The sequence below is a fragment of the Ylistrum balloti genome, unplaced genomic scaffold (assembly GCF_031769215.1).
Source record: "Ylistrum balloti isolate Yb309-2 unplaced genomic scaffold, AGI_CSIRO_Ybal_v1 Utg370450, whole genome shotgun sequence".
Taxonomy (NCBI): domain Eukaryota; kingdom Metazoa; phylum Mollusca; class Bivalvia; order Pectinida; family Pectinidae; genus Ylistrum; species Ylistrum balloti.
In genome coordinates this window covers 2,597,220-2,615,814 of record NW_026782299.1, presented here as the reverse complement: position 1 = coordinate 2,615,814, position 18,595 = coordinate 2,597,220, and the positions used below count along the sequence as shown (strand labels likewise).

Here is an 18,595-nt window from a genome sequence, read left to right as displayed (position 1 = left end):
ACAGTTTCCACAAGAAGACACTGCCTCAAAACCATCCTCGCTACTGTCGAGACGACAAATCCAGCAATCTGATTTTTGATGTGGCATTGCTAATTTCGACGAAGCTGGATACGCTTATCCATCCATATAACTTTATCATCCAACCATTGTTTGTTCGTCTCAAACGACATGTTGTTTTATCTAATATGATCAATGTTCGATATGGTGCTAAGTGTACTTCTTAATCAGTTTTCAATGAATTTTATTTCAACTCCGAAATTTTCTTCCAACGCAAACAAGACCGGAAAATGACGATTCATATCAAATAAGGTAAACGGGTTTATTTTTCATTATTGTTTACTGACAATATCATAGACTAGGATGAAATTCCTCATGAACACATGGTTATGAAATGAAACATTTTAAACTAAACATTATAAATCTTTATTTCTGTTTTATTTCAACACTTATAGGCATGGAGTCTGCGCCATTTATTGTATATTTTGGAATAGCACATATTCATCTCCTGACTAGGGCTAAATTCTGTATTCCCGAACCGTTTTAAATCTTTGAGATGCTTTTTTGTTTCATTTGTTCGGTGATTGTCAAGCAGCAGTCTTCTGATATAGACACAAACAATATTAAACGTTCCTGTGAAACCAAATAATCTATTCAGGAACGAGTAAGACTATTACGAGAGCCATTGCGTGGAATGATCAACTCTTCGTCTTTTTACACGGGATGAAAATAACCTGCCCCATACCCTGCAGGAGTGTCAGTCCGTTTTGGCCGGGTTCGGCTCCATAAGAGATATTAGCGTTATTTCATGCCTGACCAAATCAGGGCCCGTACTTCTATCGCATCAACATCACGTGGTATTTCATAACGCAGTTTTTAAATTTTATATTCGCTGGTGACCTTGTCTCAGATCAATTATATTATTGTTATATATTTGATACCAAACTTGAACGAGGGTTTTTATCAGGTAGAAAAACATTAATGGATAACCAGACAAAATCTTTAATTAGAAATGCATGATAGCACCAGACGTTACGTCATGCAGATTATGTTAATTCTCAGACCTAATCAGCCGTTTTAGAAATCCCTCTCTGTCCTCAAACGTCAAAAGATGATAATGTCCCAATAAAAAAATGATTTGAAAAGGCTGTTCATCCGGGAGAATTAAAATGCATTGTATCGGTGTTCGCAACACATGGCAGTTACGATAATTACATAAATGCGCGACCCATTGTTCTCCTAGATATTACTTGCTGAAACATCATAATACCTAATAAGAAACCCATTGAAAATTTCTGATGATATAGAACATTGAATCGTCAGCTGGACATTCTGATAATGGTAATGACACACCTAATTGTCTGATATTAACAAAAAAAATTAACGCAGCGTATAGAATGGTGTGGATACACATATATAGACACTTGAGTCGATCAATGTGGCAAGATTCAATGTAGAACTACAAAATGTAGTAATGATACAAATAGGACAACAGTCTAGAAACGAAGGACGATCATTGACAAAGTCGGGGTACTGTAATATATGGACAGAACTGGTGTTCACATATATTGACAGATGTCTCTGTAGAACTGGTGCTGACATATATTGATAGATATTCTCTGTAGAACTGGTTCTGACATAAATTGACAGATATCCTCTGTAGAACTGGTGCAGACATATAATGATAGATATCCTCTGTAGAACTGGTGCTGATATATATTGACAGATGTTTCTGTAGAACTGGTGCTGACACATATTGACAGATGTTTCTGTAGAACTGGTTCTGACATAAATTGACAGATATCCTCTGTAGAACTGGTGCAGACATATATTGATAGATATCCTCTGTAGAACTGGTGCTGATATATATTGACAGATATCCTCTGTAGAACTGGTGCTGACATATATTGACAGATGTTTCTGTAGAACTGGTGCTGACATATATTGACAGATGTTTCTATAGAACTGGTGCTGACATATATTGACAGATGTTTCTGTAGAACTGGTTCTGACATATATTGACAGATGTTTCTGTAGAACTGGTGCTGACATATATTGAAAGATCTTTCTGTAGAACTGGTGCTGATATACATTGACAGATCTTTCTGTAGAATTGGTGCTGATATATATTGACAGATGTCTCTGTAGAACTGAAGCTAACATATATTGACAGATATTCTCTGTAGAACTGGTGCTAACAAATATTTATAGATGTTGTCTGTAGAACTGGTGCAGACATATATTGATAGATATTCTCTTTAGAACTGGTGCTGACATATATTGACAGATGTTTCTGTAGAACTGGTGCTAACAAATATTTATAGATGTTCTCTGTAGAACTGGTTCTGACATAAATTGACAGATATCCTGTGTAGAACTGGTGTTCACATATATTGATAGACATTCTCTGTAGAACTGGTGCTGACAAATATTTATAGATGTTTCTATAGAACTGGTGCTGACATATATTGAAAGATCTTTCTGTAGAATTGGTGCTGATATATATTGACAGATGTCTCTGTAGAACTGGTGCTGACATATATTGATAGATGTTTCTATAGAACTGGTGCTGATATACATTGACAGATCTTTCTGTAGAACTGGTGCTAACAAATATTTATAGATGTTCTCTGTAGAACTGGTGCAGACATATATTGACAGATATTCTCTGTAGAACTGGTACTGACATACATTGACAGATATTCTCTGTAGAACTGGTGCTGACATACATTGACAGATATTCTCTGTAGAACTGGTGTTCACATATATTGACAGATATTCTCTGTAGAACTGGTGCAGACATATATTGATAGATATTCTGTGTAGAACTGGTGCTGATATATATTGAAAGATGTCTCTGTAGAACTGGTGCTGACATATATTGACAGATATTATCTGTAGAACTGGTGCTGACATATAGTGGCATGGTTTGTTATAGTGGTAATGGTCAGGGTGTTATAGAGGTCAGGGTGTTATAAAGGTCAGGGTGTTATAGAGGTCAGGGTGTTATAGAGGTAATGGTCAGGGTGTTATAGAGGTAGTGGTCAGTGTGTAATAGAGCTAATGGTCAGGGTGTTATAGATGTAATGGTCAGTGTGTTATAGAGGTAATGGTCAGGGTGTTATAGAGGTAATGGTCAGTGTGTTATAGAGGTAATGGTCAGTATGTTATAAAGGTAATGGTCAGTGTGTTATAGAGGTAATGGTCAGTGTGTTATAGAGGTAGTGGTCAGTGTGTTATAGAGGTAATGGTCAGTGTGTTATAGAGGAAAGGGTCAGTGTGTTATAGAGGTAATGGTCAGTGTGTTATAGAGGTAGTGGTCAGTGTGTTATAGAGGTAATGGTCAGTGTGTTATAGAGGAAAGGGTCAGTGTGTTATAGAGGTAATGGTCAGTGTGTTATAGAGGTAATGGTCAATGTGTTATAGAGGTAATGGTCAGTGTGTTATAGAGGTAATGGTCAGTGTGTTATAAAGGTAATGGTCAGTGTGTTATAGAGGTAATGGTCAGTGTGTTATACAGTGTGTTATAGAGGTAATGGTCAGTGTGTTATAGAGGTAGTGGTCAGTGTGTTATAGAGGTAATGGTCAGGGTGTTATAGAGGTAGTGGTCAGTGTGTTATAGAGGAAAGGGTCAGTGTGTTATAGAGGTAATTGTTGTTTTAGAGGTAGTGGTCAGTGTGTTATAGAGGTAGTGGTCAGGGTGTTATAGAGGTAATGGTCAGTGTGTTATAGAGGAAAGGGTCAGTGTGTTATAGAGGAAAGGGTCAGTGTGTTATAGAGGTAATTGTTGTTTTAGAGGTAATGAACAGTGTGTTATAGAGGTAATGGTCAGTGTGTTATAGAGGTAATGGTCAGTGTGTTATAAAGGTAATGGTCAGTGTGTTATAGAGGTAATGGTCAGTGTGTTATAGAGGTAATGGTCAGTGTGTTATAGAGGTAATGGTCAGTGTGTTATAGAGGTAATGGTCAGTGTGTTATAAAGGTAATGGTCAGTGTGTTATAGAGGTAATGAACAGTGTGTTATAGAGCTAATGGTCAATATGTTATAGAGGTAATGAACAGTGTGTTATAGAGGTAATGGTCAGTGTGTTATAGAGGTAGTGGTCAGTGTGTTATAGAGGTAGTGGTCAGTGTGTTATAGAGGTAGTGGTCAGTGTGTTATAGAGGTAATGGTCAGTGTGTTATAGAGGTAATGGTCAGTGTGTTATAGAGGTAGTGGTCAGTGTGTTATAGAGGTAGTGGTCAGTGTGTTATAGAGGTAGTGGTCAGTGTGTTATAGAGGTAATGGTCAGTGTGTTATAGAGGAAAGGGTCAGTGTGTTATAGAGGTAATGGTCAGTGTGTTATAGAGGTAATGGTCAGTGTGTTATAGAGGTAGTGGTCAGTGTGTTATAGAGGTAGTGGTCAGGGTGTTATAGAGGTAATGGTCAGTGTGTTATAGAGGAAAGGGTCAGTGTGTTATAGAGGTAGTGGTCAGTGTGTTATAGAGGAAAGGGTCAGTGTGTTATAGAGGTAATGGTCAATGTGTTATAGAGGTAATGAACAGTGTGTTATAGAGTTAAGTGTCAATGTGTTATAGAGGTAATGGTCAGTGTGTAATAGAGTAATGGTCAGGGTGTTATAGATGTAATGGTCAGGGTGTTATAGATGTAATGGTCAGGGTGTTATAGAGGTGATGGTCAGGGTGTTATAGAGGTAATGGTCAGTATTTTATAGAGGTAATGGTCAGGGTGTTATAGAGGTAATGGTCAGGGTGTTATAGAGGTAATGGTCAGTGTTTTATAGGGGTAATGGTCAGTGTGTTATAGAGGTAATGGTCAGTGTGTTATAAAGGTAATGGTCAGTGTGTTATAGAGCTAATGGTCAATATGTTATAGAGGTAATGGTCAGTATGTTATAGAGGTAATGGTCAGTATGTTATAGAGGTAATGGTCAGTGTGTTATAGAGCTAATGGTCAGTGTGTTATAGAGGAAATGGTCAGTGTGTTATAGCGGTAATGGTCAATGTGTTATAGAGGTAATGAACAGTGTGTTATAGAGTTAAGTGTCAATGTGTTATAGAGGTAATGGTCAGTGTGTAATAGAGTAATGGTCAGGGTGTTATAGATGTAATGGTCAGGGTGTTATAGATGTAATGGTCAGGGTGTTATAGAGGTGATGGTCAGTGTTTTATTGAGGTAGTGGTCAGGGTGTTATAGAGGTAATGGTCAAGGTGTTATTGAGGTAGTAGTCAGGGTGTTATAGAGATAGTGGTCAGGGTGTTATAGAGGTAATGGTCAAGGTGTTATTGAGGTAGTAGTCAGGGTGTTATAGAGGTAATGGTCAAGGTGTTATTGAGGTAGTGGTCAGGGTGTTATAGAGGTAATGGTCAAGGTGTTATTGAGGTAGTAGTCAGGGTGTTATAGAGGTAATGGTCAAGGTGTTATTGAGGTAGTAGTCAGGGTGTTATAGAGATAGTGGTCAGGGTGTAATAGAGGTAATGGTCAAGGTGTTATTGAGGTAGTAGTCAGGGTGTTATAGAGGTAATGGTCAGGGTGTTATAGAGGTAATGGTCAGGGTGTTATAGAGGTAATGGTCAGGGTGTTATAGAGGTAATGGTCAGTGTTTTATAGGGGTAATGGTCAGGGTGTTATAGAGGTAATGGTCAGGGTGTAATAGAGGTAATGGTCAGTGTTTTATAGGGGTATTGGTCAGGGTGTTATAGAGGTGATGGTCAAGGTGTTATTGAGGTAGTGGTCATGGTGTTAAAGAGGCTATGGTTAGGGTGTTATAGAGGTAGTGGACAGTGTGTTATAGAGGAAAGGGTCAGGATGTTATAGAGATAGTGGTCAGGGTGTTATAGAGGTAATGGTCAGGGTGTTATAGAGGTAGTGGTCAGGGTGTTATAGAGGTAATGGTCAGTGTGCTATAGAGGTAGTGGACAGTGTGTTATAGAGGAAAGGGTCAGTGTGTTATAGAGGTTATGGTCACGATGTTAGAGGTGATGGTCAGTGTGTTATAGAGGTAATGGTCAAGGTGTTATTGAGGTAGTGGTCAGGGTGTTATAGAGGTAATGGTCAAGGTGTTATTGAGGTAGTGGTCAGGGTGTTATAGAGGTAATGGTCAAGGTATTATTGAGGTAGTAGTCAGGGTGTTATAGAGGTAATGGTCAGGATGTTATAGAGATAGTGGTCAGGGTGTTATAGAGGTAATGGTCAGTGTGTTATAGAGGTAGTGGTCAGGGTGTTATAGAGGTAATGGTCAGGGTGTTATAGAGGCAATGGTCAGGGTTGTTGAAGTAGTGTTAAGGTAGAGGTGCTCGAGAAAGGTCGGGGTATTACAGATGTTAGGGCAGAGACTAGATATTTTGACGAGTTGCAGCAAAATCTGCTCATCGAACACCTGTTAGTAACAAGAGCGTGACGTTTGATAAATACATATTGTCGAGGTCTTTTTATCATCGATTTCATGATATATATATATATAGTAATGCATATATATATATATATATATGCATTACTGTATATATATATATTTAGAGAGAAAAAAAGTTTAATAGAAAAAAATACACTGTCCGGTGAAGTTATTGTCGTTAAACATCACGAAGATTCAGAAATAAAACCACTAATGATTTAACTACGTGTTCTTCAAGTTTATACATATTACATATTAGTGCAGTCTAAATCGTCTGTTAAATCACGTGATCGTCTGACCGAGATAACTGCTGTCGCCAACTCCGGATTATGTTGTGACGATATTTTACAATAGAAATTAATTTATTGACGTCAGGGATGTGTACAAATTAAACAGAACGGGGTAATTTTTAAATGGTATTATGTATATACCAAATATAAATACACAAAACACTTTTTTTTTTAATCGTGTCTGGTACAAGACACTCCTACTGGTGATGTATGACTGCTTCTATTTCAATTCAGATACATGTTTACGTGTTTATGACATAAATGTACTTAAAAGATGGATTAGCTAATCCATAAAATAGTCAGAAAATCTGCGTACATTTCCATAAAGCTAGTTATGGTATTTTCAATAACTGGAAATTAAATTGAGAATGAAAGTGGAGTAAGATCACATTGTCGCAATGGTATGTCTCCTATTTTCCGCACTTTAAAGAGCAATAGATCTTGAAAAAGCAAATGCCAAGCCTATTATATTACTTGAAGTTTTACACCACTCAGGCTTCACTTAAACACACTTTCTCTTGTTTTACCAGAAAGCACTCGTGTGTACTTATGTATTATCTGCTTTAAAGATGTAAATGTGTCTAATGATTTCTCTTTTTTGAGATTGTTGTCGAAGCCTGGTAAGGTGGTTTAGATGCACTAAATTTTAACTCAAATTGTAGCGAATGATATGAAAACCACTTCCTCTTGTTGTAATACAAACAGAAATAGGCTTTTGTCTGAAGAATTTGTATCAAATAAAAATTGAAGAAATAGGAGATAAGTAAGCTTAGATAAACTAGGAAAGAATATGAAATAAAATTGGAAATTTGCCGAAAATCTCAACAAAGATCGGAAATAAAACTAGATATCTGCTTGCTGAAACTCGACAAACGTTGGAGATCTGCCTCAAAACATAATTATTTTCTGTCAAAACTTTCTGACGATTCTTACTGGGGTTAGACAAGGCTCTCTACTTTTGGTCCTACAGATGTACTTTAATTTTTGTCGAAATTAATTAAACTTCTCAAAGTTACCGTAACCAAATTAAACACCTAACTCGCATATTATCATTTAACGAGTATAATCTACACCTACAATCCAATATGTCTGTCCTTTTAAAACTCATAAAATGACGACAAATAGCTACACTGTTATGTTCCTCCTCGAGTCAGGACACCTTATGACACAGAGTAAACTAAGGCCATTGACTCTGTATGATCAGAGGGGATTTAAAAGATATTTTTTACTGGTTCCGGATGTTTACTGGTTATTTAAGATACGTCACCAGCACAGCTGTCGTGGAGCAGCCTCACTTGAATTTAACACCATTCGCTTGTACAAGTCATATGCGAATTTTTAATTTTCAGAAATATATCGATAACAGGTTTAACTACATACATGATCGTGTGGTGACTTCTGTGTCAATACCCCAGCTTGTCATCACACAATGTTGACATATTACTATTGATTCATTACTAATTACAACACGGTGAGAGTGGAGGGAGAATACTTTGCTGAGACAGTGGACATAGGTGTTCAAAAGGAAGTTTTGTAGCTTTATCTAGTTATTTTGGCAAATATTTAATTTTTTTCTTTCGCTAGTATTTTTTTTTCTTGTTTTTTTTTTTTTTTCAGTTGCATTAGCTAACATAATTGTAACCTAGGATTTTCTCTCTATAAGACTTTAATGTCAGTAGGGACGTATCATAGTGTTACAATCCCCGATATCGGTCACTACTACCAGGGACTTATAATATCTGTATCATATGTCCCTGCACCTACTACCTATGTGATGGTTTTATTTTTGTGAAACTAGGGTCACAGACGCATCAGAGTATCTGAAAATAGGGTATAGCCTACATAAGCTTTGTCTGGATTTTATATAATAGATAACTTGTTTGTTTATTATCTCTGTGTGGCAATGACCGTGATTGTTTGTGAGTCTTCTGGTCAATCGGCACGTGACACTAATAGGTTAGTAATCGAACAAAGTCCACCAACAGGTGTCCGTTGTCACAAAGCGTTTAGCCGTTGTCCGGTAGATATTTCCACTAAGTACTTAATCGTGGATTTCAGAAATATATATTGTCATGATAACCGTCTTAAGTACGTAACGAGCACATTAATCGCTAGGAAATTGTAACGAGCCTAGGTAAGTCATGATAAAATCAACATGCAGGGTCATTAATTCTCTAGAGTGCTTATCTAGATGCGAGTTATGTACCTGTTTGGTGTAAACAGTAAATGACAGCCCTGTAACACGTTAATTGCATTTACAAACGAGATATGTCATAACTAATATCAGTTATGATACTAAACAAAGGGTAGGAGTTCGAACACATCAGGTAAATTTGTCAATCAAGCGAGTCATACGCTTGGCAGGCTTATCAAGGTCAGTGTCTCTTTACCCCTCCCCACCACCTTTTGTGCTTAAAATGTCAAACGTTCTTAACAACATTTCAACGACTTTCTGAAAAAATATCCGAAAAACAATAATGAAAATGACATTTTCCTGCGAATTCTAATTAAGATTAAACGTGAACAATCGATGAATCCGAAACATTAATTTTGTGGTAGTATCGAAGGCCGGCATGCAGACTGAACATCCGAGATGTATAAGGTGCCGTTTTACATATTATTCACTATTCAGATACCTAAATATGATATAGACATTTTCTGATATCAGAAAAATAGAATTATTGATATCGAAAGATCAATTTCTATATGTATCAGAAAATGTGTCTCATTTTCTTATATATCAGATGTTTTATACATATAAAAAAAATTGATACTGCAACAAAGTAAAACTGATCCTTTTCTGATATCAGAAATTAAACACGTTTTCCTGAAATCCGAAGTAGGAAATTTCACAAGATAATTGCATGTTAGAGTGACAACTATGGCCTGTATCTCTTGATTTTTTCATGTCTTTTACATCAGAAAATTGACATGATTTCTTGATTAAAAAGGAACGATTAAAATTGTTTATATCAGAATATTGATTATTTGATATCAGAACATTTTTGTTATCAAAATATTTATATATATATATATATATCGAATAAATGGTATAACTTCGAGACTGGTGACTTATTATCTAATATCAGAAAATTATTTTGTAATAACAGAAAATCGAAGGATATCAAAAAATCATTTACATGTATATTATCGCATCGTCATTGTCTGACCTCAATATATAGAACGGGTGATATAATTGAGTAATCGTGCGTGTAAGCAGAACCGCCTCCAGCTGTCTAGCGGCTTATCCAGGCAAGAATATTTCAAAAAGATAAAATGGAAAATGAAACTAACAAATAGAAGATCTTTTTTAGCTGTTACTAAACAAAGAATGTCTGATCAACTCCAACAGGATATGATGAGTCGTTTAAATTCGTCCTCCAAATATGTATTGTATAAACATTTGGTTGACAAAGTCTCACTACAACTGTACCTGTGTAAGCCTATTCCTATTAAGTATAAGAAACTTATCACCAAAATACGTTTGTCTGCTCATTGTTTAAATGTAGAAACAGGAAGGTATACAAATATTCCTGTGGAACAGCGCACTTGCAAACTTTGTAATTCCGACATTGAGGATGAATTCCATTTTGTACTTAAATGCCCTGTTTATAACAATTTGCGTCGTAAATATATTAAATCATACTATAGGAGTAATGTCTCCGTTTTCAAATTAGTAGATTTACTTAAAACTCCTAATGTAAAAGACTTATGTAACTTGGGAAAGTATTTGTATCATGCTCTCAAACCGTGATCTAGTCTATTGTAATAAAATCACTAAGTTTTTGTATGTAACAATGATTATAGAAACAATGTCTGTCTGTCTGTCTGTCTGTCTGTCTGTCTGTCTGTCTGTCTGTCTGTCTCTCTCTCTCTCTCTCTCTCTATTGTATACGATACATGTTGTATATCTATGTATTAGAATCCATAAGCTGTATTGCTTCAGATCAATAAAGAAAAAAAATAGAGTTTTACTCACCGGCTTACTGTTCTACTATTGGTAATTATGGATCTTCAAATTTATATCTTTTCGATTTTTTTTTTTGTTTTTTTGTTTTTTTTGTTTTTTTTTGTTTTCTTTTTTTTTTTTACTTTATTATATTCTGAATGAGCCTTTGCCGAATGCACAGATACTAAAATGATTTTTAGAAAGGTTATTATCATAAAGATATCGAATTATGAAAATAATCTGGAAATATTTTCTTCAAATTTAGTGGCCCACATTTTTGCTGTTTACAAAACTAGGTAATTTTTTTTCATATTTTCATGATTCAATTCCTTTCATAATTATTTGATTTTCCTGTAAGATCTGACGAAGAGCTCCTCCTGGGATCCATACACGTTTAACTGACAGTGTCACATACAGAAATATGTCATTTAAAACTATTTTTTACACCTCTAATGTCACAGACAGTTTGAAAAATAATATGCATAATGTAAAATGAATCACGTACTTGTCGACAACCTTTTCTTGCCAAGTACCAATTCTTGACAAATGTTTGTTATTTTGCACATAACTTGCTGTTTTTCTCAAGACATTTTCATGCCGAAACGCCATGGAGTTACTTACAAAATGTATTTATTGCGACCTTCGGCGAGTATTTATACTAGGCGAGAAATGTCAACGATCAGAAATCCAGTTATTATTCAGGAAGAAGTTGTAAATCCGATCGAGTAATAATTTACAAAAAACAACCTTATAAAGCTGTTGTCTATCAGTTATCCCTATCAACAGTGTTTTAAGATACATGTATATTAAAATATTCAAATTGATCAATATCAAATTCACGATAAGAATTTCAAATGAACAAATGTCTTATATTGAAACCCGCTTTCCATATGTCGAAATTATTTTTGAAAATAGTCTTTATGTTCACATTTTTTAAAAAAAATCTGTTTGGAATCGTGCTAATATGCCCTGGTACTAAGTACTTCCATATAATTTAACATTCTTAAAAGTAAACATTTCAATTTTGAAGGGGAATGTTGAAAAAAAAAATCAACGACAGCGGAGGGGGAATAACTCGTGGTGTAATCTGATAGCAGATAGAATGTTTATGCAGAAGAATAAAATGAAATACTCAAAATGTTCTAATTTAAACAATCCTTTTATTTTTGGTTGGTATAAATTAGATGCATTTTTATTTGAAAGTGAATTGGCATTTCGTCTTGACAACGACATGTAAATGTACTATCTGGCCTTTAAGATTAAAAAAAATATCCACAACAACCGACTGTGCCACATTAAAGCACGCGATCCAGTGTAGAAGGGGAGATAACTCGGAAAACAGCTGAAAATTGAAAAAAATAAGATGTTGTCATATACATTCACTAGCTACGTTAAATTCAAATTCCTTTATCCTGTTGGCCTTCCAGACCACTAGATTTAACATATACCAAACACCATATTCATCAATGACACAATATTGTGAACTACATGTTAAATATTATATTATATATCATTGACCCATAACACATATACAAGTATATACACGGACCAGTAAGTTGTAAGCGACGAAGATGGAAGATGAAATGAACATTTTGAGAAATAAAGTAATAATACGTTTATAAATGACAAAATATTCTTTTTAAATATGTTCAAAACGTTCCACATGTTTTGTTCAGGATTAAATAAGCTTTTGTCATGCTAATGAGCTTGATCTCATTTATTGTCTACGATCTCAGCTGTAATTGTAACGACAACATTTAACCATAAATATATATAGCGAACCTCCGATATACAGGGGGACATGAAATATATGTACATAGTCAAATTCACATTAAAAGACATACACGTAGGACCTGTATCGCCGTTTTTGTATATGGCCAAAATTTTGTTATCCAAACGGGAAGGGGACGGCGTATTTTGATACAGCATATCAAAATATTCCTTCAAGACCACGTAGTCACTTTGATGAAACGGACAACAAAAAGACACTAGAAAAATTTACTATTTACTATTTACTATTGACTAGCATAATACCATATTCACAACTCTGGCCACAACACACAACACAACACAACACAACACAGCACAACACAACACCATACAATACAATACAATACAATACAATACGACACGATACAACACAACATCACAACACGACACAATGCGATACGACACGACACGATACAACACAACACAACACAACACACACAACATAATACGACACGATACAATACAACACAACATACAACACAACACAACACAAGACAACACAACACACACAAGACAACACAACACACACAACACACACAACACAACACAACACAATACAATACAATGATATTTTATTTTAGTGTAAAACATTAAGATATCGCCAAACATTATGATACCAAGCCGTATTCGGCTTACGAGACACTGTTAACCAAAACTTGGCAGCTTACTGAGGACTTCAGGTGTGTGGTTCGATCCCTAACTCGTGGTGGTTTGTGCTACTGAATTTTGAGGCGGAGATCAGACATCTGCTGTCGTGGTTGAGTCCCTAGCAAGACACGTAATCACAGTTGTCCTGGACAATATACGATAGACCTCCCGCATGTTGTTCAGTAGGGCAGAATCAATGCCACTTTCTGTTCATGACTCAATTAATTCACCAAACAAGCAAAAGCATCTAATTTAACTTGGAATTCCTTACATTTTGTTAATTATTACGATTCAGGTGACGTTAATATCATTACGTGGCACTTCCAGGCGATTGATTAAAAGTCCATCATAAATACTGTGCTATCTTATATTTATATTAGAACTTTTGTTACATTATTTACGCCCGTCATTGATACTAAGATAAACAAGTATTGTTTGTTTACTTTCCATGAAGTGACGTGTACTTATGTATATAAGGGCATTTTCTCCCTCGACACCTGTTTACTATTGACACGGAACTCAACCCGGTAAGACTCCATTTCTGGTGGTGGACACAGCATGCTATGGTTACATGACGATATGAACAGAATAACTCGCATTCTCTTTGCTAGACGCATTGTCGTACATCTGATCATTGACATGCTTGTTCATTTGTACCGGTGTTTTGGGTTATGCTAAACACATTAACTGCGTGTATTTCTATTAGGTGCATACTGAAATAAATACCCTTAAAAGTTCGGTACATCCTGTGAAAAACGGTGCAAAGTAACACTAGCAGACACTAGGCAATGTTTAGTAAGGTAGCCTTACAGATAATAGGTAAAATAGAAAAATAGCAACCACTATAAATCTATTACAGGAAGATTTAATGAATGAACAAAAGATGTCTCTAAAAGGGCTATTAAAATCAGCAACGTTTACAAAATAATTGGATGTTTGCCCCAATTTTGTTATATTTAATATAATATTTAACATATTTTCGTATTTACAAATTATTATGTGGTATTAGTTATTATAGTTAGTACAGAACAAATTGGGTGTTTCATAAAGCTTACTTAATTGTCCCAAAACAATAGATAAATGCATTGAGATCCCGTACATTGATCATCGATTTACACAACAATGTCCCCGACGGACTATGTACACGACCGTCGTTTTCTCAAGTCGACATTGAACTTCTTGGAGGCAAAATATCCTTCACGTCAGCGATCCAGTGACTTCTTTCTATCTCTAGCGCCTAAACACCTGACAAAGAGAGTTTTGTTGATTAGTTGAAAGGTTTGTCGTATCTTCAACTCCCTCTGTGTCCAGGCATCGTCTCACCGACGGACGTCATTGTTCCGATGACGTCATATAAAAAGAACGTTTTATCAATACTATATATACATCTATTCATTTCTTAATCTTCTCTTTTGTTCGGTTTATCGGTCGATAACTACAATTTGAACTCAGTAAAATTTTACATAGCTGGCAAACTACTCAATTTACTCCGGGACAATTGTAGTTATGTCCCGCCAGATAACGTTAACAACATTTAAAAAGTTAATCCTTATATATACAGTTTTTTTAGTCGTCTCCAAAAGTTTACAGATAGTAAAATAATGGAAACATTCAGTTAATCAGCCTGAAAACTTCCATCATGGAACAGGCTATTGTTTCAGTCTTTCTGATACCACAACAACAAAATGAACGTCATTTTAAGATTCTCAGTGGTAACTGAAAGTATTTACAGAGGAAATGCAAAACAGATACATATGCTATACAGCTTTTTTTTCAAATTTTGTAATCCAGATTATATGTTTGCAGCTTGCACGATGGCTGACCGATGTGTGGAACCGAATGCCGCTCGATCTGTCCACCTGAGATACAGAGTGCCTGATCACGCCACTTCCGCTCAGAACACAGTAAGCGTCAGTCTTTCTCAAACCGGTACATACTTCTGCGCTATCAACTTCCGGTGTGGATACATGGGAATTCAAGAGCTCTACGACGGGAAAAAGGTAGTGATATTTTCCGTCTGGGACAATAAAACCGACGACGATCCAGAGATTGACCGACAGGCAAAGGCGACTTACCAAGGTCAAGGTGTAGACATTCAGAGGTTTGGAGGGGAAGGAACAGGACTGAGGTGCTTATTACCATACGACTGGGCCTTGAATGAAAAGACAATCTTCAGAGTGGATTCGGAGACGGACGGAACATGGACGGCGTACTCTGGTCATTACTTTGACCAGAGGAAGAATGAGTGGTTCCACATTGCCACTCTTAAGACTTTGACACAAGGAAAATTGATTTGCGATTGCGTCGCATTCGTTGAAGACTTCCGGCGCGATGGGAAAAGTTTTCATGAGAAACGGAAGGCATGTTTCAGTGACTTTAAATACTTAGCAGATGATCAGTGGAAAGGTTGTGACAACGTTCGTTTTACTGCTGACCCAACAACGGTGCTGAACATCAACGCAGGGTGTGAGGAAAACGGAAATTTATTTTTGGAAACTGGAGGGGATACATGCAATTGTGACACACCCTTGAACGAAACAGTAAAAACGAAATGAGTTTTCTTTTCTCTTTAGGAACGTCACGATATGTTTCACGGCATTATGTGATGATTAACTAATCACTGACAATTTTCTTATCTATGTGTGTGTGTGAGAGAGAGAGAGAGGGAGAGAGAGAGAGAGAGAGAGAGAGAGAGAGAGAGAGAGAGAGAGAGAGAGAGAGAGAGAGAGAGAGAGAGAGAGAGAGAGAGAGAGAGAGAGAGAGAGAGAGAGAGAGAGAGAGAGAGAGAGAGAGAGAGAGACACACACACACACACGTTGGTTTCGCTGGGTACTCTTGTTTCCTCCCACAGTAAGACACCTGGCATATTAATATAATTTAGAAAAAATACTCGTTTCGCAACTGTGGAAAAATAAATGATGTTAAAAAAGGGTTGTTTACTGGTCTGCTGTCTTTTTCTTCCATCTTACTAGCAGTACATTCATGCTCTTAACCAAGTGGGATATGACTCATTTAAGAGTCACGTGTTTGTGATTAAGATCGAAAATTTAAAAAATCAGCATTTTTCAAATGTTAAAATGACATCTAGTTTGTCGGAGATCTTTCTTTAGTCCGATTCTCAACGTCAATAACGATTCAGAGGAGAGAGGGGGTGACAGTAAATAAGACAGAAATGCCATCTTTAGCATTAGATCCTGGAGTATAAAGTATTTGGTGAATACACCCACGTCATAATTTATTTTACTTGTGCATGTAACCATATATGTATATATGTGGCATCATGAAAGGATTATGAAGTGATGTCACACACGTTATCTACACAACTGCTTTTGTAATATATACGATTTTTTCTTGTACGACAGAAGTTCCTTTTTTGTTGAACCCGGACATCGAGATGAAAAGAGAGTACATTCTAAGAGTGCATAAGGGGAATGTGTGTACAGAAATCGGATTACTTCCCTTGAGTTGTATCTCGGAGAGGGAGGGGGGGATAGACCACTACAACAATATTTCATTCAAACTGATATTCGATACAAATTCTGATGACATCTTCTAGAGATTTTTAACTTCAATGAATAAAAAGATCGAATGCTTGCCTCCTCGTTACCGAAAACCGCCTGTAATCCGTGCTCTTCATCACTATTATCCTCCATTTTAGGTTATATAATACAATTAAAAGGGATTCGACACTCACCAGGGGCAGAAAATATTTATCTCTATTCCTTTCATCGAATACTCTCATACCAACCAACAACCAACTAAGATTTCTGTTATGGGTGGGTTTTTGTGCTGACGACTCTATATTAAAACGTCCTGTTAGAGTTTAGTTTTTCGCATATTGGAGGCTTTGATTTTAAAATCTATTATGATTTACATATGCAAAAGTATTTCTGTCTTGATTTTCGAATGCTGACCGAAATACGAGTGAAAATTTCATGAAAGAGTTTTTAAGAAATTAGATTACATCGCTATATTACAGCTATAGACAGATACTGGTTATTTTATAGTCAGCAAGGATAGAAAATATTTATTTTATTTGCTTTCATGTAATATTTTCTTTGCCAAAAATAACAATACTCAATTTCTTTTACATATGATGTAAACACTGATTATCAACAATGATAAACAACTACAAACAAAACGAGAATCTATTTGTTGGGTTTGACTTCAATATATTTCTGTTTGTATCAAATAAACACACATGAATTTGGCAAAATTCCCAATTTATGTAAAGCCCTTTCACTGTAGAGTTTTACAATATTCACACACATTGCACATGTACATCAAATCTGTTTGATATTACAAATTTTATTCTCTGATGTACATAAAACAAACAAAAGGTAGTGTTGACTATTTTTAAAAAACATTCAAATAATTTATAATCCTTGTAGAAAAGGTGAGAGCTACTAATATTACTAAAGTGAAGTTTGAGTCACAAGACAACACTGTAACTTGTAATTTGGTGGGATATGATATCAATCCTAGTTTTGTCAAAGATTTCAGAAACTGTCAATTTTGCTGGTTACTTTCCTTTTTTGACTCTCCTGATATGATCTCTTTCGTATTTCAACTCATTTTATGAGATGTCATGGAAGTACATTGCATTTTCAACATTCTATAAATTTGTGCAAGATAAATTAACTAACTGAAAATAAAAAAAGAAAGAAAAAGATCATCTTTATTCCATGTTCCATGATTAGAATTATCTCCAGATTTCCAGATAAAACCATCCGCAGTTATTATATGGAAGATACGGTGATTAAGATATCAAAAATGTTTTGCACTCTAGACACTATATGTGACCGCAATGAAAACCAGACTTGTGGTCATAACCCTTCGCACTAAAGTGTTTTCTGAAGCGTTTTTCATAATATGCTGCAGAATTCTAACATAGACAAAGCTGTTACGTCATGAGTTGAAATTGTGCAACAAAATGACAGTCATTGTTTGATTTTGTCCCAACGTTGACAGTTTTACTTTAAAATCCGTCGTTTTACGCAGAGTTATGTGATGGAATATAAAAAAATTAAATTAAAATCTCCTAGCAGTCGTTTAATAAAATCTCATATGAAAAGCATTTAATTGAACGAGTGTATATAATGGAAAGCTATTTAAACTGGACACGGGCGCAACAAAGTATCATCTGACTTTATTAACTTGTTTTCTATTGTTGTACACTATATAAATGTCTGTTATACGAAGCGATCTACACTTTGGACGGCGTGTACTTTATTGATGTGGATAATCTTTACCCGGAGATGATTCAACTTCGGTGATTACCATTCATGTCTAGCCGAAATCGCATGATTATGTTTTTAGTAACACTTTATGGTAGTGCATTATCGAAATGTAAATGTTGCTTTTTCTCCTGAGGAAAATATAACGTAAAGCATTTGTAGTAAGAACGCATCACAGTGTATATTGATGAATGTTTAGATGTGGTAATGATCAGGGAACAAAATGATTCCATTTAGCGTACTCTTCGTACGGCGACTCACCCAAATAAAGGAAAGCACGCAACGTTGGAACTCTTCAGGGGGCTGTGATAA

At 35.7% G+C, this 18,595-nt stretch overlaps 1 protein-coding gene across 1 annotated transcript; it reads left to right on the top strand.

Moving 5' to 3' along the window:
• Positions 1-14,860: 14,860 nt before the first annotated feature.
• On the top strand, positions 14,861-15,601 carry LOC132555049 (uncharacterized). The gene has a single exon (XM_060219390.1). It carries the CDS (start codon positions 14,861-14,863, stop codon positions 15,599-15,601), a length of 741 nt encoding a protein of 246 aa, XP_060075373.1.
• The last annotated feature ends 2,994 nt before the right edge of the window (positions 15,602-18,595 follow it).

Coding starts and splice junctions, on each gene's coding strand:
- LOC132555049 (XM_060219390.1), top strand. CDS start 14,861: ATGGCTGACCGATGTGTGGAACCGAATGCCGCTCGATCTGTCCACCTG.